This window comes from Pongo pygmaeus, chromosome 1, assembly GCF_028885625.2.
Source record: "Pongo pygmaeus isolate AG05252 chromosome 1, NHGRI_mPonPyg2-v2.0_pri, whole genome shotgun sequence".
NCBI classification, from domain to species: domain Eukaryota; kingdom Metazoa; phylum Chordata; class Mammalia; order Primates; family Hominidae; genus Pongo; species Pongo pygmaeus.
In genome coordinates this window covers 209,992,956-210,016,689 of record NC_072373.2, presented here as the reverse complement: position 1 = coordinate 210,016,689, position 23,734 = coordinate 209,992,956, and the positions used below count along the sequence as shown (strand labels likewise).

At 42.7% G+C, this 23,734-nt stretch overlaps 1 protein-coding gene across 10 annotated transcripts in view; it reads right to left on the bottom strand.

Moving 5' to 3' along the window:
* Window positions 1-21,119, bottom strand: part of HP1BP3 (heterochromatin protein 1 binding protein 3) — a 45,468-nt gene extending 24,349 nt beyond the window's left edge. For 2 of the 10 annotated variants that reach the window (XM_054502942.2, XM_063667565.1), the window contains exons 1-7: window positions 20,981-21,119; window positions 14,164-14,359; window positions 13,629-13,728; window positions 10,390-10,543; window positions 7,275-7,434; window positions 4,757-4,900; window positions 1,425-1,505 (exon numbers count right to left, since the gene is read on the bottom strand). In XM_054502942.2, the coding sequence (XP_054358917.1) occupies window positions 1,425-1,505; window positions 4,757-4,900; window positions 7,275-7,434; window positions 10,390-10,543; window positions 13,629-13,728; window positions 14,164-14,259 (735 nt within the window). In that variant the 5' untranslated portion in view covers window positions 14,260-14,359; window positions 20,981-21,119. Of the gene's footprint in view, window positions 1-1,424; window positions 1,506-4,756; window positions 4,901-7,274; window positions 7,435-10,389; window positions 10,544-13,628; window positions 13,729-14,163; window positions 14,360-19,972; window positions 20,572-20,980 lie in introns of those variants that run through there. The other 8 variants (XM_054502958.2, XM_063667567.1, XM_054502923.2 and 5 more) reach the window with 7 other exon arrangements.
* Window positions 21,120-23,734: the final 2,615 nt, after the last annotated feature.

Genomic DNA, 23,734 nt, shown 5'->3' with positions numbered 1-23,734 from the left:
GGCATGCGCCTACAATCTCATTTACTCAGGAGGCTGAGGCAGGAGAATCACTTGAACTCGGGAGGCAGAGGTTGCAGAGAGCCGAGATTGCGCCATTGCACTACTCCAGCCTGAGCAACAAGAGCGAAATTCTGTCTCAAAACACACACAAAAAAAACACACATAAAAGTAAAAAGGAGTATACACTTTAAAGGTCCTAATTTATGAAGTGCAGCACCAGAAAAAAATGCATAAAGTTCATTTTGAAAGTGTTTGAAAAGTCTATGAAAAAAGGATAAAAAGCTTCAGAGTTGTTAAAAAAAAAAAAGTGTAGAAAAATATTATTTCAATTTCTGATATAAATGAGTACAAGACATTTCACTTTATTATTGTAGAAATACTTTACACAGATGAAATATGTCTTGGGAAGAAGAATGTTAGTAATTACAAAAACAGGAAGAAAAATTGGATCTGGGTATAGTTTTTGGGTCTAGTATTTGGTAAAAATGTACTTTTAGGCTGGGCATGGTGTGGTTCACGTCTATAATCCCAGCACGCTGGGAGACAGAGGCAGGCAGATCACATGAGGTTAGGAGGTGGAGGCCAGCCTGGCCAACAGAGTGAAACTCCATCTCTACTAAAAATACAAACATTAGCTGGGAATGGTGGCACATGCCTGTAGCAGTCCCAGCTACTGGGGAGGCTGAGGCAGGAGAATCACTTGAATCTGGGAAGCAGAGGTTGCAATGAGCCAAGATCGTGCCACTGCACTCCAGCCCGGGCAATAGAGCAAGATTCTATCTTAAAAAAGAAAAAAAACAAACAAAACAAAAAAAACAGAGGACTCTTATATCTCCTCCAGTTTAAAAGATATTTCACAAAAAGCAGAATAATTCAGCTGGGTGCAGTGGCTCACCCTGTAATCCCAGCACTTTGGGAGGCAGAGATGGGCAGATCACTGAGGTCAGGAGTTCAAGACCAGCCTGGCCAACACGGTAAAACCCCGTCTCTACTAAAAAATACAAAAAAATTAGCCGGGCATTGTGGTGAGTGCCTGTAACCAGCTACTCAGGAGGCTGAGGCGGGAGAATTGCTTGAATCCGGGAGGCGGAGGTTGCAGCTAGCTGAGATCATGCCACTGCACTACAGCATGGGCAACAGGGCAAGACTCCATCTCAAAACAAAAAGCAGTATAATTTATATAGCTGCCCATAATTTAATACAAGGCACTTAAGAGCACAGGCTTACCCAGGCTGGACTGCTTGGATCTGCATCCTGGCTATTCTACTCACTAGATGGACAAATTATTTATAACTTCCCTAGGCCTTAGCAGAAAGGCTGAACTTTGCATAGTGCCAGGCACACAGCAAACACTCAATGAACGTTGCTATTTTTAGTAGCAGTAATAGTTCCACAGCACTCAAACTGTGATATAGATGTCTTACCTTTCTGTTTCTGGATTTCTGAGGTGTTTTTCTTGATTTCTGAACCACAACAAAACTTCCAGAAGCACCTTTTCCTTTAACCTAAAGTAAATTAATTTTTGTTATTCTAGTATTCATAACTTTACAGTAGGCTAAGGAAATTACAGGGCATGGTAATGCAAGAGCTGATGTAAAGTGTTCACTTTTTCAGAGGAAAAAAACAGTCAATGAAGAGCCAAAAGACTTCAGATGAAAGCTCCTTTATATACCATCTAGCTGATGCTGAGTAATACTGGACAACCCAGTTAACCCTCTGAGCTTTCGTTTTCTCATCTACAAAATTTTGGGAAGAATGCTACTGTGATACCAGGTTAAACAGTCTATTAAAAACTTTCAAAATGAAATAAAAAATCAAAACAAAAATGTCCCAAAAAAGGAAGGGACACAATCTCTTAGGGAAAATAAGAAAAGCCCTCACTGTCTTAAAAGCGCTTTGGAAAAAGTTTAGAGCCTAATTAGTCTCAGGCCACGTTAACTTCCCACAGTTTACCAATGATACATTATTCCTTATGGGAAGGGTTATCTAACAATTTTTTGGCTGGGCGCCTGTAATCCCAGTACTTTGGGAGGCCGAGGCAGGTGAATCACGAGGTCAGGAGATCAACACCATCCTGGCTAACAGAGTGAAACTCCGTCTCTACTAAAAATACAAAAAATTAGCCGGGCGTGGTGGCAGGTGCCTGTAGTCCCAGCTATTTGGGAGGCTGAGGCAGGAGAATGGCGTGAACCCAGGAGGCAGAGCTTGCAGTGAGCTGAGATTGCTCCACTCCACTCCAACCTGGGTGACAGTGCGATACTCCGTCTCAAAAAACAAACAATTTTTTAGCCACTGCACACAATGGTATGTTAAGTTTTACCACATATTTCCAGTTCACAAAGCACCTGAGGTCACATAAAATTTTAAAGTTGATTCACAACAGGTCAGGCATGGTGGTTCATTCCTATAATCCCAGCATTTTGGGAGGCCAAGGTGGGCAGATCACTTGAGGTCAAGAGTTTGAGACCAGCCTGGCCAATGTGGTAAAACCCCATCTCCACTAAAAATACAAAAATTAGCTGGGTGTGGTAGCAGGCGCCTGTAATCCCAGCTACTCAGGAGGCTAAGGCAGCAGAATTGCTTGAACATGGGAGGCAGAGGGTGCAGTGAGCTGAGATCGTGCCACTGTGTAACAGAGCGAGACTCTATCTCAAAAAAAAGTTGATTCCCAATAACTAAAGTCCTCCACAGCTTAGCTTTACCTATACTGCTATCAATGTAGCAATCAAGCTGGAATGCTTTTAGCCTACTAAGAGTTGTTTAGGCATCAAACCGAGGGTGGTCAGGCTATGTAGGCCAGAGCAGGTCATAAACTAAAACATGAAGCCATCTCATAAGCTTTGCTGACATGTTACACAACAGGTCCTTGGCTCTAATAATCATATTAACTAGGTAAGACTTTTTAGTCAATGATAATTTTGTTTTATTTTAGAGACAGGGTCTCACTCTGTCACCCATGCTGGAATGCAGTGGCACAATCACAGCTCATTGCTATGTTAGCTCATAGCTCAACTCAAATGATCCTCCTGCCTCAGCCTCCTGAGCTGGGACTAGAGGCATGCACCCCTACATTTGGCTAATTTTTAAATTTTTTGTAAAGGCTGGGCATGGTGGCTCACGTCTGTAATCCCAGCACTTTGGGAGGCTGAGGTGAGTGAATCACTTGGGCCCAGGAGCTTGAGACCAGCCTGGGCAACATGGCAAAACCTTGTCTCTACAAAGAATACAAAAATTAGCTGGGTGTGGTGGTGCACACCTATAGTCCCAGGTACTCGGGAGGCTGAGGTGGGAAGATGGCTGGAGCCCAGCGGGTAGAGAGTGCAGTGAGCTGACACTGCACCTCTGCACCCCAGCCTGGGCCAGAGTGAGATCCTGTCTCGAAAAGTAAAACAAAATAGAATAAAGAAATAATTTTTTTGTAGAGACAGGGTCTCACCTTGCTATGTTGCCCAGGCTGGTCTCAAACTCCTGGCCTGAAGCAACCCTCCCACCTCGGCGTACAGGCATGAGCCACTGTGCCTGGCCGTTGGTGATAATTTTAAAGGCCATTTAAATATCAGTTTTACACTTTGAGAAAGCTAGACTCCTAGCTCCACAAAGCAGCAATCTGTTTTATTCACTGACAGACCTCCAGGCAACTGGCACATAGGAGACAAGACATATCTGTGGAATTAAGTACTAGTTGGAAGTCCCTAAGCAGAGTTGAAATGCCTAAGTGGCACAGAATTCTGTTCTGATCAAACAGGCAGGGGGGTACAGAAAAAACGTAACAAGACTCTAGGAATGGGGTGAACTAGGTTTTTAAAATCTTTGCCACTACCATAAGACCTTAGCAGTTATTTCATCACTCTGGACCTCTGAAGAGGGTAACATAATATAAAGTTTATTCTAGCTTTAGATTTCTATGGTTCTAAGTTTCCATGCACTATGCAAGATAAAGTAGATTTATGCCTGAAATCAACATTGGTTCTAGTGCTAGCTACGTTTCACTCGGGTTTCTCTGATACTCTTAACAGGCTTTAATAGTTTAGATACTAATCAGTTAAGGTGAGCACATTTATGAAGCTAAAAATCAATACTAACAAGTCTATCATGTAAGTTAGGCTTTAAAGGAAACAAACCTAAGACAAGGGCAATTATTATTTTTGTTATTCCTTTTTGTTTTCAGACAGGGTCTCACTCTCACTGAGGCTGGAGTGGTGAGATCATAACTCACAATAGCCTCAACCTCCCAGGCTCAAGCGGTCCTCCTGCCTCTGCCTTCCGAGTAGCTGGGACTAGAGGCACATGCCACCAAACCCTGATGATTTTGTATTTTTTGTAGAGAAGAGGTCTTGCTATGTTGCCCAGGCTGGTCTCGAACTCCTGGGCTCAAGTGATCCTCCCAACTAAGCCTCCCAAAGTGCTGGGACTACAGGTGTAGGCCACCATGCCTAGCCTCATTTTTGCTGTTTCAGTAGTAGGATTCCTTACCTCTTTTTCATGTTCAGTGCTACATGATTTCAAGCACAAGCAGCCCCCCCCAAAATATATCCAATTAAGAGCAAAGTAAGCTAGAAAAAAGTTACACTATCTTAATGGCACCAGTATTTTCAAAACCTAGCCTCAGATAATTCAACTAGGTTAAACTTAAGGAATTTCATCATCATGAAACTTATTTTTAACAAAAAAGGCACAAAAAGCCTAAATGTTACTAACTGTAGCCTTAAAGCTAATACACAATGAAATGATCTTACTACTAACAATTGTGTAATACCTGTTTGATGACTCCTCTATTTAATTCTCTTTTCAGTGCTTGTTTAAGGAGATAACCCCTTCTCTCCAGCTCCAGAGAAGGATACTTATGGATGATGTATTTTCGAATAGCAACCACTGATGCACCACTCTTCTGGAAGCATGCCTAGAAAAGATTTATCAAACTAGTTGTTTTTTTTAATTAGATAGAGCCTGACATATATTTTCAAAATAAATTATTTTGGAAGTGAATTTGTTAATAGATGACAAAAATGGTAGGGAAGAATGAACTTCAGAAGACCAGTTCATAATGACTGCAGAGAAATAACAGAATTACTAAATATTTCTACTACAATTTTAAATTGTTCAAAACAGCCTAAAAGACCATACTGAACAGGAACAACATTCTATGTATAATGAAGAACCTCTTTCCATTTTAATTCCATTCTGTATTTAGAAGATGGATCTTTGGCATCAAAATGAGAAAAGCAGAACAAACCTATCACTTACAGGATCACAGATCTGTCCCATTTTAAGGCACGAGCTTAAGGAATGAGCATGCCAGGACATTTCCCTGAAGGCTCTGTATGAATGTCAGCAGAAAGAAGAATCAAAGATAATCTGAACAAGTGGCATAAAAATGGGTTTACAGATGGCAAAGTGCTGAAGGAGAGTTTTGGGTAACAGTGAAGGTGTTCTATTTGAATTTAATGTGCCCTCTTCCATTTCCATCCTATTTTACTTATACTCCATCTGACTAATGCACCTGGAAGAATTAAGTAGCTCATTATGTCACAAAGGCAGCAAATTCTTAATTTTTTTCAAATGCTTAAAATTTTGTTTTCCAACTGGTCACTGACTTGAAATCAAATGCTTTAAATTTTGAAGCACACAGAAGTAGCATCTGTCATTTATCTAATGGGCCAGTCCATCAATTTTGTACTGCCACGGTGTCTATTAAATGAATGTAGCACTTATTCATTCTCACTGGATAAGAACTTCGTTGAATGTTTTTATACATTTTGACAACAAAGAAAAATAACTCACAGGTAGATGGTCCAGAAAAGATTGCACAACACGAAACAAGTTGTATTAATATGGGTCATGTAATTCAAGTCTATGTCTCTGAACTGTTAATGACCTACTGAGGTTTACTCCTGATCTTAAAAGAAAACACAAAGCAAAGAAAATCAAGCAGAAAAGAACACTAATGCTGAAACAATCTTTTGCTCCACCAATCTGACAGTGAGATGGTAGTAGACATATGATTCCTGTTCAATACAGAAAATGGTATCCATGGTCTGAAGCAATAATTTGTCATATTGCATGGAATACACATTATCTATATAAAATCAATCATCTCCATAAATATGCACAATTATATTCAAACCATTCTTTAAGCCAAACTGATATTGTTTTAATTTTTTATTTCACTATTTTAAAGTTTCAGCCCTTTTTCCATCCTCACTATGATGCTGCTCCTTCAAACCCAGGCTGAGTGGTCATCAAGTGAAATCCTTGAAGAAAGGCTATACAAAGAACAGAGATTTCACTACAGTGAGGTGATCTAGACCAATAAAGTTTTCTTAATGAGGTGAGAGCATAAGAAGTCTCGAAGGAGTAAAGGGAGAAGTCTGAAGGCAAACTCTTTTTCCAGTTTATGTGTTAGTGCTATCTTCTCACATTCTGAGAATGACAACCAGGCTGCTCCTTTTCATACACATCCCCCCTTTTCTGGTTAAAATAATCTGTATCCCTGTCTCCCCAGTCCTGCCTCAGATCCTAACAACAGGGTCCCTGAAAGATGGGTCTGTTCTAACTCCTCTTATCATCTGACCATATGAACTAAACAAGGCAAAATTAAATGAAAAGACTTATACAATAAAGGCAATGTCAAATTAGAAGATAACCTTTAAAAATTAAAATAGGAAAACTACATCTAATGAAAGTCAATGAAATCATAAATCTATGTAAGGAGGATAATTTTTGTAAGCATTTTGGAATGTCTAGGTGATAAAGCAGTGTTTATTAACAGGGTTCAGGTGTGAAAGATAACCACTACCAAGATCAGACACTTAGCTTTAGAAATGAACCTAGAGATATTTTTTTAAACAAAAATTCTCAATATTTTTCAGTTACTGAGTCACAGTTAGATTTTTAAGGGCAAGGACTTTGCTAGCCTTAGTTAATTCACCATTAGCAGGGGCGCTCAACAGAGGAAGGTAGTCCTTAAATGTTTGTTCAATGAATTAACATTTTCAGCCTTCAAATAAAAACTGTACTTAATCGATAAACTGAATTTAAAAATTCTAAAGTTAAAATATTTGCTATAGTAAATATAAATTTTTTAAAAAATTAACAGTGTTCACCAAATGTGATTATATTAGAAAAACATGAACTTATAATGACTTTCCTCTCTTTAAAACTCCTTTAGGAAGCAGAGCAAGATTTATGATGTCTAGACAGAAATATGCCATTTTCAAATAAGAAAAAAATGAACATAATAAATGTAAGATGAATTGCTTGAAATAAAAACTTGCCTTAATGGCCTCAGTTAAGATTGCATCCATCTTGGGACGTGGGGAAGAAGCCATCGGTGTTTGTTTCTGGGCCCTGGCTAGCTGGCTGGCAGAAAGGGTAGCCCAGGAAGGAATTGTTTTTTTCACTTTCTTCTCCTTTTCTTTAGACTGATCTTTCTCACTTTAAAACAAAGAATTGTTATTATAGAAGATAAGCTCTCTAGAAAGACGTATAAAGTCAGAAGGAGGAAAAGACCAGAGAGGGATAAAAATTAATGCTTTAATTTATTTACAGGCTAAGATGATATGTACCATAAGCAAAATTTTACAAAATAAATCTTTAAAAACTGGGTACTATAAACGAATTAAAAAGGTATTTTTCTCTCAGGTGCAGGAGAAAGGAGTCACATAAATTAGCACTGGTATAAGGGCTCCGTACATAAGACAAATGAGAATTTTAAAACGCATATTAGTTAACAACTACAACAGATGCAATACGGTATAGTGGAAAAAACTCAAGCTCTTAAGTCAGAAAACCTTTGTTTGTACTTTCACTCAAACATTTACTAGCTAGCTATATGATCTTAGTAAATGATGTGAGTCTTTCTCCTAAGCTATAAAACAGTAATATAAAACCAACTACTTCCCAAGGTGTTGCAAGAATTCTAAGAGTATGTTTATCAAAACAATTTTGTGAGGTTTAAAGCATTATATAAATTTTATTCTGAGTATATAACAGTACTCTGTGCACCTAATAGATGCATTAGAACATTTAACAACAGAGGATAGGCTGGGTGCAGTGGCTCATGCCTGTAATCTCAGCAATTTGGGAGGCTAAGGATGGAAGACAGCTTGAGGCCAGGAGTTCAAGCCCAACCTAGCCAACACAGTGAAACGCCATCTCTGTTACACACACACACACACACACACACGATAGTTGTTATAAATTCCACAGACCTTAGCTATACTTATGAAACTCAGATAAAGAATACCCTGAAGATTATAGCTAGAAAGTATAGTTACTACTAAGTTATTCTTTTATGGTCATGTGCTGCATAACAATATTTTGGTTAACAGACCACATATACAATGGTGGTCCCTTAAGATTATAATGGAACTGAAAACCTCCTATTACCTGGTTAACATGATAGCTGTGGTAATATCACAGCGCCAACACGTTACTCGCTTGTTTGTGGTGACACTGGTGTAAACAAGCCTACGGTGCTGCCAGTCATTTCCATATAGCATATTGGAATATAGCATATTGGCTGGGCGTGGTGGCTCATGCCTGTAATTCCAGCACTTTGGGAGGCCAAGGTGGGAGGATCAAAAGGTCAAAAGATTGAGACCATCCTGGCCAACATGGTGAAACCCCAGTCTCTCCTAAAAATACAAAAATTAGCTAGGTGTGGTGGTGCACACCTGTAGTCCCAGCTACTCAGGAGGCTGAGGCAGGAGAATCACTTGAACCTGGGAGGTGGAGGTTTCAGTGAGCCCAGATCATGCCACTGCACTCCACACTCCAGCCTGGGTGACAGAGCAAGACTCCGTCTCAAAAAAAAAAAAAAAAAAAAAAAAAAAAAAGCACATTACAGTTATACATAATACTTGATAATAAACAGCTATGCTACTAGTTCATGTGTTTACTATACTATACTTCTTATCATTAGAGTATATGTTTTCTACCTAAAAAAAAAAGTTAACTGTAAAACACCCTCAAGCAGGTCCTTCAGAAGGTATTCCAAAAGACAGCACTGTTATCATAGGAAATGACAGGTCCATGTGTGTTGCTGCCCCTGAAGGCCTTCCAGTGGGACAAGATCTGGAGGTGGAAGACAGTGATATTGATGACCCTGACACTGTGCAGGCCTAGGTTAAGGTGTATGTTTGTGTCTTAGTTTTGTTTTTTTATAAATATGAGGTCTCACAACGTTGCCCAATCTAGACTCAAATGTCAGGACTCAAGCAATCCCCCCACCTCAGCTTCCTAAGTAGCTAGGGCTACAGCTGTGCACCATTGCGTCCGGCTTGTGTCTTTGTTTTTGGTAAAGTTTTAAAAGTTTTTAAAAATAAAAACTTTATATTTTTAAAAGTTGCACACAGTAGTCCTAGGCCTTTGCATTCACTTACCACTCACCCACTCACCCAAACAACTTCCATTCCTTTAAGGTCCATTCATGGTAGGTGTCCTACACAGGTATACCATTTTTTATCTTTTATGTTATATTTTTACTGTACCTTCTCTATGTTTAAATACACAAATACTTACCATTATGTTATAACTGCCTACAGTATTTAGTACAGTAACATGCTGTACAGGTTTGTAGCCTAGGAGCAACAGACTATCCCATAAAGCCTAGTTATGTAGTAGGCTGTACCATGTAGGTTTGTGTAAGTATACTTTATGATGTTGGCACAATGATGAAATTGCCTAAAGATGCATCTCTCAGAATGTATACCCATTGTTAAGCAATGCATGACTACAGTTAAAAGCAATTTCTAACTGTTCTGACCAATTATGAAAAGAGTGGAATGAATACTACCAGCTCTCCTGCAAAAAAAAAAAAAAAAAAAAATTAAAAAGTAACTGCCATCACCTTATACAGATACACATCAACAGCAAATTTTACTTTCAGATTCTCAAAGCCAATTCTTCAACTGAATACTTCATCAAACATATATAGACTTTTAGGTCACACTACCAATGGCTTGATACAGATTAATGCCTTCTAATATAAGCACACAAAAACAACCCACTCCTGGCACAGAAGTAGGAATAAAATAGTGAAATGTCTTCTAGGTCAGATTTTTATAGTTATGTTTCATTTCTTATTGAAGTCTTGCCAATGCTTAAAATATCAGATACTCCCACAATAAATTACAAGCTCAAAAACACATTCCAAGGCCAATGACAAAGACTTTTGGATTATTCAAACCATTGTGTTCTGCTAACTCAGCATATTCTAACAGGTCATACAACTATATGATAAACCTATTTCAAATGGTAATTCTAAAAATTAAATCCAAATAGCAAATACCTAGCATAAACCAATGTCATAACACTTCAAAACAATCTGATCTAAAGTCCTTTTACACATTCTTCAAATATAAATAGCAAGAAGACATAACTCCTTACTCCTTTTTGGTTTCCTCAGAAGACTTATTTTCTTCCTTCTCTTCATTCTCAGGTTCCCCCTTTGGCTGCTCTGCCTCACTCGAAGTAGCAGGTGGAGTTTCATTCTCTTGTTCTTCTACAGTGGAGACAGATTCCTCTGAACTTATGTCTGGTTCTAAAAAATCAGGTGAGCAGAATTGCATAAGCAGATGTATTCCAATCTGAGTCAATAAAAGGTAAAAGCTTATCTTATTAAACGGACCAGCCAGTCTCCAATTAACAAATGAATTCTAAAATGAAAACAAATGGCCACTAATGCAGTTTTCTTACATTCTTTATGTCACTCAAGTTGCCTGGTCAGGTGGTTATTTATCTATTATTAGAAAAATAGATCAGGAAATTACATAGAAAGGAAAACTCATTTCATTCCCAAATCGTTTAATTATTCTACTTTGCAATATTCATGAGACTCATAATTAAGAAACTAGCCATTTTATAATTCAACAGGCAAATCTCAGAGAATAAGTAATTAAAAAACTCATGTATTCTCCAAGAGGCATGACTGAAGCAAGAGTAGAAATATGAGAGGGGAACATGGAAGTCTGCTGCTATTTGTGCCTTTGCTTCACAGCATGTCTCTGGGTAGCTACTATAAAACACAGAACCCCAGGCACTGGTTATGCAGGGGACTTCAGAGAACTCCAAAAATAAAAATAAAAATAAAAAAAATAAAAAAATAAAAAAACCACGAAAGAAAAAGGACTCCAGTGGCAAGCATATACTTCAAAGCCAAAGTATATGCTTGAAGAATTTGATCATTTAAATTATGTGAACTAATTATTGCAATAATGACGAGGACTTCTTTGTGGCCTTCACTTAAAGAGAATTTTATTTATTTTTTATTTATTTATTTATTTTTTTTGAAACTGAGTCTCGCTCTGTCTCCCAGGCTAGAGTGCTGTGGCGCAATCTTGGCTCACTGCAACCTCCGCCTCCCCAGGTTCAAGCGATTCTCCTGCCTCAGCCTCCCTAGTAGCTGGGACTACAGGCGCGTGCCGCCATGCCCAGCTGATTTTTTGTATTTTTAGTAGAGACAGGGTTTCATCGCATTAGCCAGGATGGTCTCGATCTCCTGACCTTGTGATCCACCCGCCTCAGCCTCCCAAAATGCTGGGATTACAGGCGTGAGCCACCGCGCCCAGCTATAAAGAGAATTTTAAAATGCCACTTCTTTCTTAAAACCAAATCACATAAGTACAATTCTAACACTTATACTAAGCGGGTGATTTCCATCCTCCTTTGGCATTCTCTGCTTCTAGAACTGTTTCCCATATGCTTAGGATGACAAAGTATTATGGATAGAACTTCACTATAACAATGGTATCTGGGGATAAAGATAATAACTACATTTAGGTTTTCCACAATAAAATGTATTTTTCATCATGAGATATCTTTTACTGCCCCTCAACCCAACAATTTGACCTAAATGGCTGCATGTGCAAGAATTTACTATTAGTCAGTCATGTTTATTTACACTTTTGTCTTATTCTAAAAAAGATGAAAAGCTAAGAATCATTCAGGGGTTTTACTGTAATAAGACTTATAAATTTAATTTTACATTATTTTCTCTTCTCAAGAATAACTGCTCAAGAGTTATGGCTTAATAAAGTTCAGTCACTCAACAGATATTGAATATGTATTATGTATAAGACTGTTTCCAACTCATTAAACTACTCTGTTTCTGTGTAAAACGTAGAGTTTACAAAATTTTAAATGAGTGAAGTCTGATTTCTATGTACAAAATACTATGTATAAAATGGGATAGAGAGAAGATTAAACAAAGATACAACTTGTGAAATGACACTTTCTTCATAAACTCTTGGTTGACTTTTCTAATACTTTACATCTGAACCCTCTGGCACGTATTCTGAAAACTGATGTTATTAGTGATTTAGTGGCTTCAGCTGGCTGTTAAACATGGATTAAGATGGACCACCAAGTGGCTTATCCCAGTGCTGGACAAGATAACCTATCTTCCACTTACCAGCACCCGTTTACTTTTTTAAATATTCGGATTCCCATGTTTCTTAACTGCCTTAGGCCAGGGTGCCCAAATTGCTTATAGCATTCATCTAAGGATTTAGAGAAAAAATCCAGGCTCAGCCAGAAAAGGGTATATTGACTGGTTATTGATGTCTGCCCTGATGCACCAAGGGATACAGGCAACAAGGATGCATGTATTTTCCATTCCTTTTTTTTTTTTTGAGACAGTTTCCCTCTGTTGCCCAAGCTGGAATACAATGGTGTGATCTCAGCTCACTGCAACCTCTGCCTCCTAGGCTCAAGCAATTCTTGTGCCTCAGCCTCCTGAGTAGCAGGGATTACAGGCATGCACCACCATGCCCAGATAATGTTCGTAATTTTAGTAGAGACGGGGTTTCACCATGATGGCCAGGCTGGTCTCGAACTCCTGACCTCAGATGATCTGCCCGCCTCGGCCTCCCAAAGTGCTGGGATTACAGGCGTGAGCCACTGTGCCCGGCCCTCTATTCCTAATACATGCTGGTCAGCAAATAATTGATTCTAACAGCCACAACAGAGGCAGCACAGTGTGCTTATCCCTGAAGAACTTGAGATAAAAGGCAAGAAAGGAAGGAAAAAAGGGAAAAGATAAGGAAAAAAACCAAAAAGATCATGAGAAGAAAAATAAAGATGAGAAAAGGAGAGGTGGTTATAGACGCCATAAAGGAGCATTAGTACTCCATGTTGATGGGTCTATGTTTCTTTCCATTTGTTACGCTCCCACCACTGACTGGCCAATCTTTTCTCTACCAATACCTGTTATAGATCAACAGATCACCATTTGCTTCTCTTAAGTCCTCCATATGATTTCTGGATGAACCTTCCACTGTCTATCATAAAGGCCCACGTTTTCCATTCTCCCACACTGCATTCATCCCCATGACACTTTATGTCCAGAATGCTACTCTTTGGCCATTCCTGTCATCCCCAAACATTTTTCTGTTTTTAATTCCAACATAACATTTTCACCTTCCAAAATCTTTACAGAGAAGATGAAATCTTACTTTGCCCTCATGGTCCGGCAATGACATACCAATAGCTACTGATTCTCTCTAAATGTTTCCCCAAAACACTTAGCCACGAAAAAAAAAAAAAATTAAGTTCAAAGGAATTTATGGGACACTCCAAATTGCAGTATAACTTTTAATGTTTTAAGCTGTGTCACCGTTTTACTTTACCTGGCTTTTCTTCCTCCCCTTCAGCAAGCTTGCTTTTGGGAGGAGTTTCCCGGGTAGAATTCACAGTTCGACGAATCGGCATGGTGCTATCTTCTACCTTCTAAGAAAAGAGATGGCCATAATCAAACATGCATTAAAAAATTCTCTTTTCTCTCTTTCTCAAAGGGCCTAACTGGGTGTCAGAAGATGTAGGAGAATTCTTCAAGTCGACTCCAGGATCTGATGCAAATTACTTTTAACAAGTTTTTTTGAAGTGAAATATGATTTTTAAGATACACTTTTTAAAGTAGGTTATTTTAGCTTGAATTTCAAATGGAAACACATAATTATAGTTGATTTGCTATAAATTTAGAAGGTTGGAGGTTTTCTCAGGAATTTGACGGGAAAGGGAAGATGAAAAGAATCTGATTTTGTTTCAAATTCACAACCTAGACTCCCCAAAGTAAGGGAAGGAACATGTACCAAGAAGGACCCAGCAGGGCCTGAAGTCAGGGATTGATCCAAGAGTGAGCTTCAAGAATGTGTCAGCCCCTACCTCACCTAACTTGTCCGCGTGGATCAGCTGAGCTCCTACTATAAGTGGGAGTGCCTTAGGATGGACGAGTTCACCTTGAGACGTATCAGTCGCCATTTTAAATAATTTCTAGGCCCGAGTACAGGTTACACTCTGAAGCCTCTGCTGTTAACCACAAGGATTTTTCCTAATGGTTTCAGTGTGGTGAAGAATCAACCTAAAGCACAGAAAAGACCTGGTGTGAAGATTAACAGAAACAAAACTAAACTAAAACGTCTAAATTTAATACACAACCAAAGGGAAAAAATATAACTATAAAATTTATAGTTAAGTGACAGATGATTTGGTTACTCAGAAAGATAAAACTACCAAAATATAGACTACATAAAGCAGCAACTAAGACGAATGCATAAGCCACGGCAGCTGTTGCACCTTCCACATGAACAAAAACAACAAGGGCAAGGAAGCTCCTAAGGAACCTAACCCCATCCCCTCCTGCTACCATCAGGAACTTAGAAGGATAGAATAAAGAGACTAAGGAACAGTTAGTCAAATGTTTAGTCAAAGATCAGTTTACCAAGAGAAGGCTTTTGTTGTTACTGTTCTCAAAAGGGTCAGGAAAATTAACTGTAATCTTAAACTCTATCTTTATTAATGTACTTTTTTTTTCCCTCTATTAAGGGAAAACACAAGGGGGAAAAATACTGCTGAATAACATGACATTCTAATAGCTTCCAGACCCACAGAAGCAAATTTAGACCATCACCTAGGAGAATAAAAGTATGCTTCTAAGACTGTCATATTTTTAATGTAAGGAAAACTAGTACAGAAGAATATAATTAAATATTCAAAGATAAAAACCCATGCAGTCACCCAAGTTTACCTGATCACTAACACCCCCTCTTCCCCAAAAATCTCATCTGAGACTCAATGACATTTTATACAAAAATTCCTCAATATAAAAAAAAAAGACCACTTAAGTATTTAGATCTCTGTGCTAATGAACTATTAACAATGAGTAGAGAATGACAGTCATGCAACTTCTACATTAAGATCTAACCTTGTCTAAGAATTGAAGACCTTTCAACTTGGCAAGTAACAGTCCTAACCTACAACAACTAGGATAAATCTGGAAGGCTGAAACACAGAGGATGCATTCACATTTATAGGGAAAATATTTTTATGGGAACACCAAGAGCAATACCAGACTTGTCAATTGTCAGTCAGCTGCAAGGAAATCTTTCAGTCAGCTGAAAGAATTCAGTGCAGTGTAAACACACTCATACTTAGGGAACCAGAATATCCATTAATATTAAATTTTTTTTTCTTTTTTTGAGACGGAGTCTCGCTCTGTTGCCCAGGCTGGAGTGCAGTGGCACAATTTCAGCTCGCTGCAACCTCCGCCTCCTTGGTTCAAGCGATTCTTCTGCCTCAACTTCCTGAGTAGCTGGGATTACAGGCATGCGCCACCATGCCCAGCTAATTTTGTATTTTTAGTAGAGATGGGGTTTCACCATGTTGGTCAGGCTGGTCTCGAGCTCCTGATCTCAGATGATCTGCCTGCCTCAGCCTTCCAAAGTGCTGGGATGGCAGCCGTGAGCCACCGCACCCGGCCCATTTTTCTTAATAATAAAAAGCCTTATGCAAATCTGCTGGTATTTTTACATGCAAACATGATATGGAAATAGAACAATATCACAATCAGGTTATCCTTAGTAAAGTTATACTGCTAATGAATTTATCTTCCTTAACCCACGATAACACTAGCTAGGCTGAAAATGCTACCGTGAAGTCAACAACCTTCAGGAGTCTCCATTCATAGGCATCTTTAAAAAAATATTTTCCCATTTGGTATAGCAGCTCATGCCTGCAACCCCAGCACTTTGGGAGGCAGAGGTGGGAGGATCCCTTGAAGCTATAAATTCAAAACTAGCCTAGTCAACATTAGACTTGGTCTTTACCAAAAGTAAATAAATTAAAACTTAAAAACAGGCCAGGTGTGGTGGCTCACACCTGTAATCCCAGCACTTTGGGAGGCTAAGGTAGGAGGTTCACTCGAGCCCAGGAGTTCAAGACCAGCCAGGGCAATACAGACATTGTCTCTAAAAAAAAATTAAAAATCAGCTGGGAATGGTGGCATGTGCCTGTAGTCCCAGCTACTTGGGAGCTGAGACTGGGAGGACTGCTTGAGCCCAGAAGTTTTCGGATGCAGTAACCTGAAATCGAGCCACTGCATTCCAGCCTAGCTGACAGAGCAGAGCCTGCCTCAAAAAAAGAAAAAAATAATTAAAAAAAAAACACAAAAGGGCCGGGCACGGTGGCTCACGCCTGTAATCTCAGCACTTTGGGAGGCCGAGGCAGATGGATCACAAGGTCAGGAGTTCGAGACCAGCCTGGCCAGTATGGTGAAACCCTGTCTCTACTAAAAACACAAAAATTAGCCGGGTGTGGTGGTATGCGCCTGTAGTCCCAGATACTTGGGAGGCTGAGGCAGAAGAATCACTTGAACCCAGGAGGCGGAGATTGCAGTAAGCCGAGATCGTGCCACTGCACTCCAGCCTGGGCGACACAGCAAGACTCCTTCTCAAAAAAAAAAAAAAAAAAAAAAACCCACACACACAAAAGATAAAAAATTAGCTGGTCACTGTGGCACATGCCCGTAGTCCCAGCTACTTGTAAGACTGAGGTGGGAGGACTGCCAGTGTCCAGGAGTTCCAGGCTACAGTGAGCTAGAATTGCACCACGGCACTCCAGTCTGGGTGACAGAGTTAAGACCTTGGCTCAATAATAACAAAAGTTGAATGAACAAAGACATCTGGTAGTACTTATTACTACATTCATTATGTGTGAAGAACACTTAAAACCCAGTTATTTGGGATAAATATTAAGAGACGTTAGGGCTGGGTACAGTGGCTCATGCCTGTAATCCCAGCACTTTGGTAGGCTGAGGCAGGGATCACCTGAGGTCAGGAGTTCGAGACCAGCCTGGCCAACATGGTGAAACCCCAGCTCTACTAAAAATACAAAAGTTAGCCAGGCACTGTGGTGTACACCTGTAGTCCCAGCTACTCAGGAGGCTGAGGGAGGAGAATCACTTGAAGCTGGAAGGCGGAGGTTGCAGTGACCTGAGACCATGCCACTGCACTCCAGCCTGGGTGAAGAGCGAGACTCCATCTCAAAAAACAAAAAACAACAACAACAACAACAAAAAAAGATGTTAGCCACAGCTCTGCATTTCCTTAGTAAAAGTTGTAGAACTTCAAAGGTTCAATCTGTAGTACTTTCTTTAGAATAGTTGGGTTAGTCCCAGCTACTCGGGAGGCTCAGGCAGAAGAATCACTTGAACCCGGGAAGCAGAAGTTGCAGTGAGCCGAGATCACGCCACTGCACTCCAGCCTGGGTAACAGAGTGAGACTCCGTCTCAAAAAAAAAAAAAAAAAAAGAGAGATGTTAGCCTCAGCTCTGCATTTCCTTAATAAAAGTCAGTCATAGAACTTCAAGCTTCAATCTGTAGTACTTGCTTTAGAATAGTTGGGTTAATTGGCTATTTAATAAATTCACTGTTCATTACAGAGCTAAATATATGCAAGGTTAATTCACAGTGCCTTAACATCACTGTACCTATTTTTGTTTGTTTGTTTTGAGATAGGGTCTCACTCTCACGCTCAGGTTGTAGTATCACAGCTCACTGCAGCCTCAAACTCCCAGGCTCAAGCGACTCTCCCACCTTAGTCTCCCTAGCAGCTGGGACTACAGGCACGCACCGCCATGCCTGGCTAATTTTTCTCTTTTTTGTATTAACAGGGTTTTGCCATGTTGCCCAGGCTGGTCACAAACTCCTGGGCTCAAGCGATCCACCTGCCTCGGCCTCTCAACGTGTTGGGATTACAGGTGTAAGCCACTGCATCTGACCCAGTGTACCTATTAATTAAACTTTTTACTATTGCACTCTGAATGATCAAATTTTTAGGCTGCCACACTTGTTCCTGGCAGGGATCTTATCTACCTGGTTCATTTGCTGCATACCTGATGCCTAATAACATACCAGGCACAGAACAGATACTCAATTAATATTTGTTAAACTAAAGGATGAACAAATAAAACTTATTTGTGTTTTCCTTTTCTTTTTTTTTTTTTTTTTTTGAGACCGAGTCTCGCTCTGTCGCCCAGGCTGGAGTGCAGTGGCGCGATCTCGGCTCACTGCAACCTCCCCTCCCGGTTCACACCATTCTCCTGCCTCAGCCTCCTGAGTAGCTGGGACTACAGGCGTCCACCACCACACCCGGCTAATTTTTTGTATTTTCAGTAGAGACAGGGTTTCACCATGTTAGCCAGGATGGTCTCGATCTCCTGACCTCGTGATCCGCCCGCCTCAGCCTCCCAAAGGGCTGGGATTACAGGCGTGAGCCACCGCGCCCGGCCTATTCATGTTTTTCATCTTGGTTTTTATATGTGCCAAAAATAAACAGTCTGAGTTTACTTGTGGTTTACATGGTCCTCTTATGAACATCAGTTCGTTTAAACTTAATGTTAGAACAATAACAAATATTTGCTTTTTGTCAAGGGAAATGCTTAAATTAAATCGGTTGTTTATTTTGAGACAGGCTCTCAGGCTGGAGTGCAGTGGCATGACCAGGGATCACTGTAGCCTCGACCTCCTGGGCTCAAGCGATCTCCTCCCACCTCAGCCACCTGAGTAGCTGGGACTTCAGGTATGCGCCACCACACCCCAGATAGTTTTTGTATTTTCTGTAGAGACAGGGTTGCCCAAGCTGGTCTCTAACTCCTGGATTCAAGCGATCCTCCTCTTTGGCCTCCCAAAGTGTTAGGATTACAGGTGTGAGCCACCATGCACGACTTTAAATTATTTGAATGCAGGCAATGAAAAAAAGTATTGTAGAAATAAAAAGCCCCAAATTTCAGTTTTAATTTATTTCCTCTACATTAAGAGAAAGCTGTAGAAAAGTGAGAAGTTTAACAACGTATTTCAGTTTACTGATATCCTTGATAATATGCATTTTAGGGAAAGCACTATAATTTCACATTTTACCATAAAATATATGTAATACATGTCATTAGTGATGCGCTGAATACCTCACATCGTTCCCAATCTTAAGTCATTCATTATACTCAGATTTAACGAGTCATGTCACAAAAAGCATGCCTGTAATTTGATTGCTGGCATCATTTGTTTTTCATTTTCAAATTTAAGTTATGTAATAAGCAAGCATATACTCGGTGTCTGTCTTGGGCATAGATGCTAAGGACACTACAGTGTCTCATCTCAACAAAATCACAATCTAACTGGGTAAGGAGTTAAAACTTTCATCCGGATATGAGGAGTTCAGTATACGTTCTCCACTAACTTCCAGCCCTACAATCTTCCAAGTAAGCTTAAAAACAAAGCCAAAACCAACCAACCCAGCAAACTTTAAAATGTTACTTCTATTTTGAAACAAATTACACTAAACTTTTGAGAAGAGCAATGAAAAATTTAAAAGCTAAGAAGTTTTTTGCCTGTCAGGTTAAACAAAATTAGAGCACCTTTCAAAAATGACACTAGTCACCTCTAATTTCACTCTAAGACAAGACAGCGTGCTCAAAAAGCCCCAGGCGATTTTTAGACGTTATTTCGAATTGGATTCTCACTTTTCAATGCAATGCAGTCAGGAAGGACAATAAACAACAGAGAACGTGCACGCGGATGCGGCAGCACAGTTCACCCGGTCCGGTCTCCGTACGGGAGACAACTCTTTCTCAAAAAGGTTAAGTGGCTGTCCCCGGTCACAGCTGTCAATTCAGTACCAACCCTCAGATCTGGGGCTCTCACCTCACCACTCCTGCCTCCATCTCTTACAAACGCTCAGATGGGCGACTGTAACTTTCTGACGACCTACCGAGGCACTGCTCTCATTCAAACCCCACCGCCTAAGGTGGCGAGTAACCAGTTCTACGTTTCCCACCGGGGGAGCGAGACTCAAGGCGCCGTCGCGGAGCAGCAAAGCGACAGCCGACAGCCCCGCCCGCAGAGAGCCGCGGGAAGGACGGCAAGAGCAGCGGAGACAAAGCAGCGAGGCGAGGTAGCTACAGGCCACAGCGGCGAACGCGCACGGTGGGGGAGAGCGCGGGCCGCCAGCGAGGCGGGGAAAGCTCGGACCGCAGACACCGACGGATGAGGCTGGGGCTCGGCGCGGTGACAGTTCGGGGCTCACGCTCAGCAAGGACACCGCGGCGCCCGCCCCGGCGACGGAAGCAGCGGCGGAACGCGAGCCTCGGCGCTCCGCACACTCACCACTGGGAGCTCCGTAATGGCGGCGGCGGGGGCGGAGAACCCGGGGGGCGGGCCCGCCGCAGCCAGTCACCGCCGCCGGCATCTTTCGAACCGGCTCCGAAAACCGCTGAGGGAGTGGGGTGAGGGGAGGGCGCGGGCGGACGCCGGACCACGGCGGGCCTCGGAGCATGCGCAGCCCTCAGCCAATCGGGGCGGGCGAAGGACGCCGACGCAGGCGCGCTGGGACGCAGGGTCGCACGGCCAGGGAAGCGCTCCCCCTCCTCCCCCAAGTCCAAACAAAACAAGGGCGGGAGCGCGCGCGCCGGAGGGCCCCTGAGGAGGAGTCCACCAGAAGGGCAGGGGGCTAGGTCGCAAGAGAGAGGAAGAGAGAGGGGCGGAGCGGCCGGGGAAGGCAGACAAAAGGCGCCACCTCCGGGGACCCGGGCGCCCCGCCCCCTCCTCTCTGGGAGCGGCGTCGGCGCCCCGGGCGAGCGGCCTCCGCCACTCGCCTTCGGGGCCCAGCGAGCCCGCGTCCACTCCCTGGCCGCCTGTTCTGTCCTGCGTTACCTCTGCGTTCGGCCGGTCCTGGCGCCCGCGTCCCGCACGGCCTCTCGGCGCCGATCCCGCCGCCGCTACTCGCCTCCGCCACCGCTGTCCTCCAGTCCCAGCCGCCGAGCTCTGCCGCCCCGCCCCCCTGCCCGCGGCCCCGCGCGCGCCCCCGCCAGCCCCGCCCCCCGCGCGTGGGGTACGAGGGGGCGCGCGGGGACGGGCGGACGCCGGCGGAGCGCGGGGCGTCGGCGCGCGTTCCCGGCGCTGCGTGGTGGCGCCCATTGCTTTGGCGTGGCGGGGCGGTGTCGGTTTCCTCGGAGGGGCGCTGCTTTCCCCCGCTAACCTTCGCTTTCTGTGCTCTCCAGGGCAGTCGCTTCTCTTAACTGGGTTTCCGCTTCTGCCACTCGTCCGCCTTTAGCGGGGCTAGCCTTTCCCGCTTCTCAGTTTAGGCGCAGCTCAAAAGCAAACCTTTTTTTGAAGTCCGTAGAATTGGAAAACTAGAGAGCGGAGAATTGACTGCCTCGCACTCGCTCCCATTAAGTCTCCAGACGGTACAGGGCAGAGTAGTGACTCGGGACTCAGAACTGAAAAGTTGAAACGGGCTTTCCGGGCTCCCTAATCCGCAAATGCAGGGAGAGTTCACCAGAATGAAAACCCTGAGATTAGAAGACGGGATTCCCTTTGAATTGTCATAATACGTTGCTATCAGCGTACTTAAGCAACGTACATACGAAGGAAAAGTACAGCTCTTCAAAGCTAGTTTGGAAAGATTGTTTTCAAAGTTGCAGGTGTTGGGGGACAGGGGAGGGACTGGGTAATAAATGTAAGGAAATACCAGTAGAATTGTCCCAAGCTTACAGTAGATGACCAGTACTCAAACGTATGTGCCAAGGTTTATAAAGACTTATGACACCATTTAAGCACTCACCCAGTCGTCTGGCCCTGCCATTAGCATAATTGTCTCACCAGCTTTCCCTGCCACAGCCACCCCACTCTATCAGTTGAAATTTCACAGCTACCATAAAAAATTCTTTACGAGGTGTGCGTTATCATTCATATCCTGATGGCATTACCAGTCTTTAGTACTCTGGTGTCATATTCCAGCTGTTCAGAAGGGGTTTTGGTCTTTTATGCCATTCTTCATTCTGCTCACTCCCTTTGTTGTTAACGTTGTTGTCTTCCTTTTCAAAGACTGTTCCATTTTTATGTATTCGTACATTTAAAACATCCTACCGTTCTTCTTTTACCCTAAAATGTCTTTAGACCCATCTCATGTAAGAAGCAGACTCAGATGAGAGCAAACTGGGAGATGTTTCCTCCACAAATTTTTGCTTAAAACAACAACAACAACAACAAAACTTAGGCCGAGCATGGTGGTTTACGCCTGTAGTCCCTGCACTTTGGGAGGCCGAGGGGAGGATTGCATGAGGCTTGTGGGTCAGGAGTTCGAGGCCAGCCAGGGCAACATAATTAGACCCCATCTCTAAATGAATAAGCCAGGAATGGTGGCAAAGGCCTTTAGTCCCAGCTACTCGGGAGGCTGAGGCAGGAGGATCACTGAAGCCGAGGAGTTTGAGGCAACAGTGAGCTATGATCACCACTGCGCTCCAGCCAGAGAGAGCAAGACCCTGTCTCAAAACAATCTTGGTGGGGTACGGTGGCTCATGCCTGTAATCCCAGCACTCTGGGAAGCCTAGGTTCCCAAAAGGAGGATCTCTTTAGCCCAGGAGGTTTAAGACCACCCTGGAGCAACATGGAGAAACCCCATTTCTATATATGATAAAAATATTAGGCCGGGTGCGGTGGCACTTTGGGAGGCTGAGGCGGGCAGATCACGAGGTCAGGAGATCAAGACCATCCTGACTAACATGGTGAAACCCCGTCTCTACTAAAAATACAAAAAATTAGCCGGGCATGGTTGCACGAGCCTGTAGTCCCAGCTACTCGCGGGAGACTGAGGAAGGAGAATCACTTGAACCCGGGAGAGGGAGGTTGCAGTGAGCTGAGATCGCACCACTGCACTCCAGCCTGGGTGACAGGCTCCATATCAAAAAAAAAAAAAAATTAGCTGGGCGTGGTGACACACGCCTGTGGTCACCTACATGGGAGGCTGAGATGGGAGGATCACTTAAGCACAGGTGGTCGAGGCTGTAGTGAGCCGTGATGGTGACACTGCACTCCAGCGTGGGCAACAAGGTGGTTCAAAAATCAATCAGGCCGGGTGGCGTGGCTCATGCCTGTAATCCCAGCACTTTGGGAGGCCTAGGTCAGGAGTTTGAGACCAGCCTGGCCAACATGATGAAACCTTGTCCCTACTAAAAATACAAAAATTAGCCAGGCGTGTGGCACGTACCTGCAATCCCAGCTACTCCAGAGGCTGAGGCAGGAGAACCCCTTGAACCCAGGAGGCGGAGGCTGCAGTGAGCCAAGATTGCGCCACTGCACTCCAGCCTGTCCGACATAGCAAGTCCTTGTCTAAAAAAATAAAATAAAATAAAATAAAAAAATCAAGGCTGGGCGTAGTGGCTCACACCTGTAATCCCAGCGTTTTGGGAGGCAGAGGCAGGGGAATCACCTGAGGTCAGGAGTTCAAGGCCATCGTGGCCAACATGATGAAACACCATCTCTACAAAAATACAAAATTCAGCTGGGCATGATGGTGGGTGCCTGTAATCCCAGCTACTCAGGAGGCTGAGTGGGGAGAATCCCTTGAGCCCGGGAGGCGGAGGCTGCAGTGAGCAGAGATCATGCCATTGCACTCCAGCCTGGGTG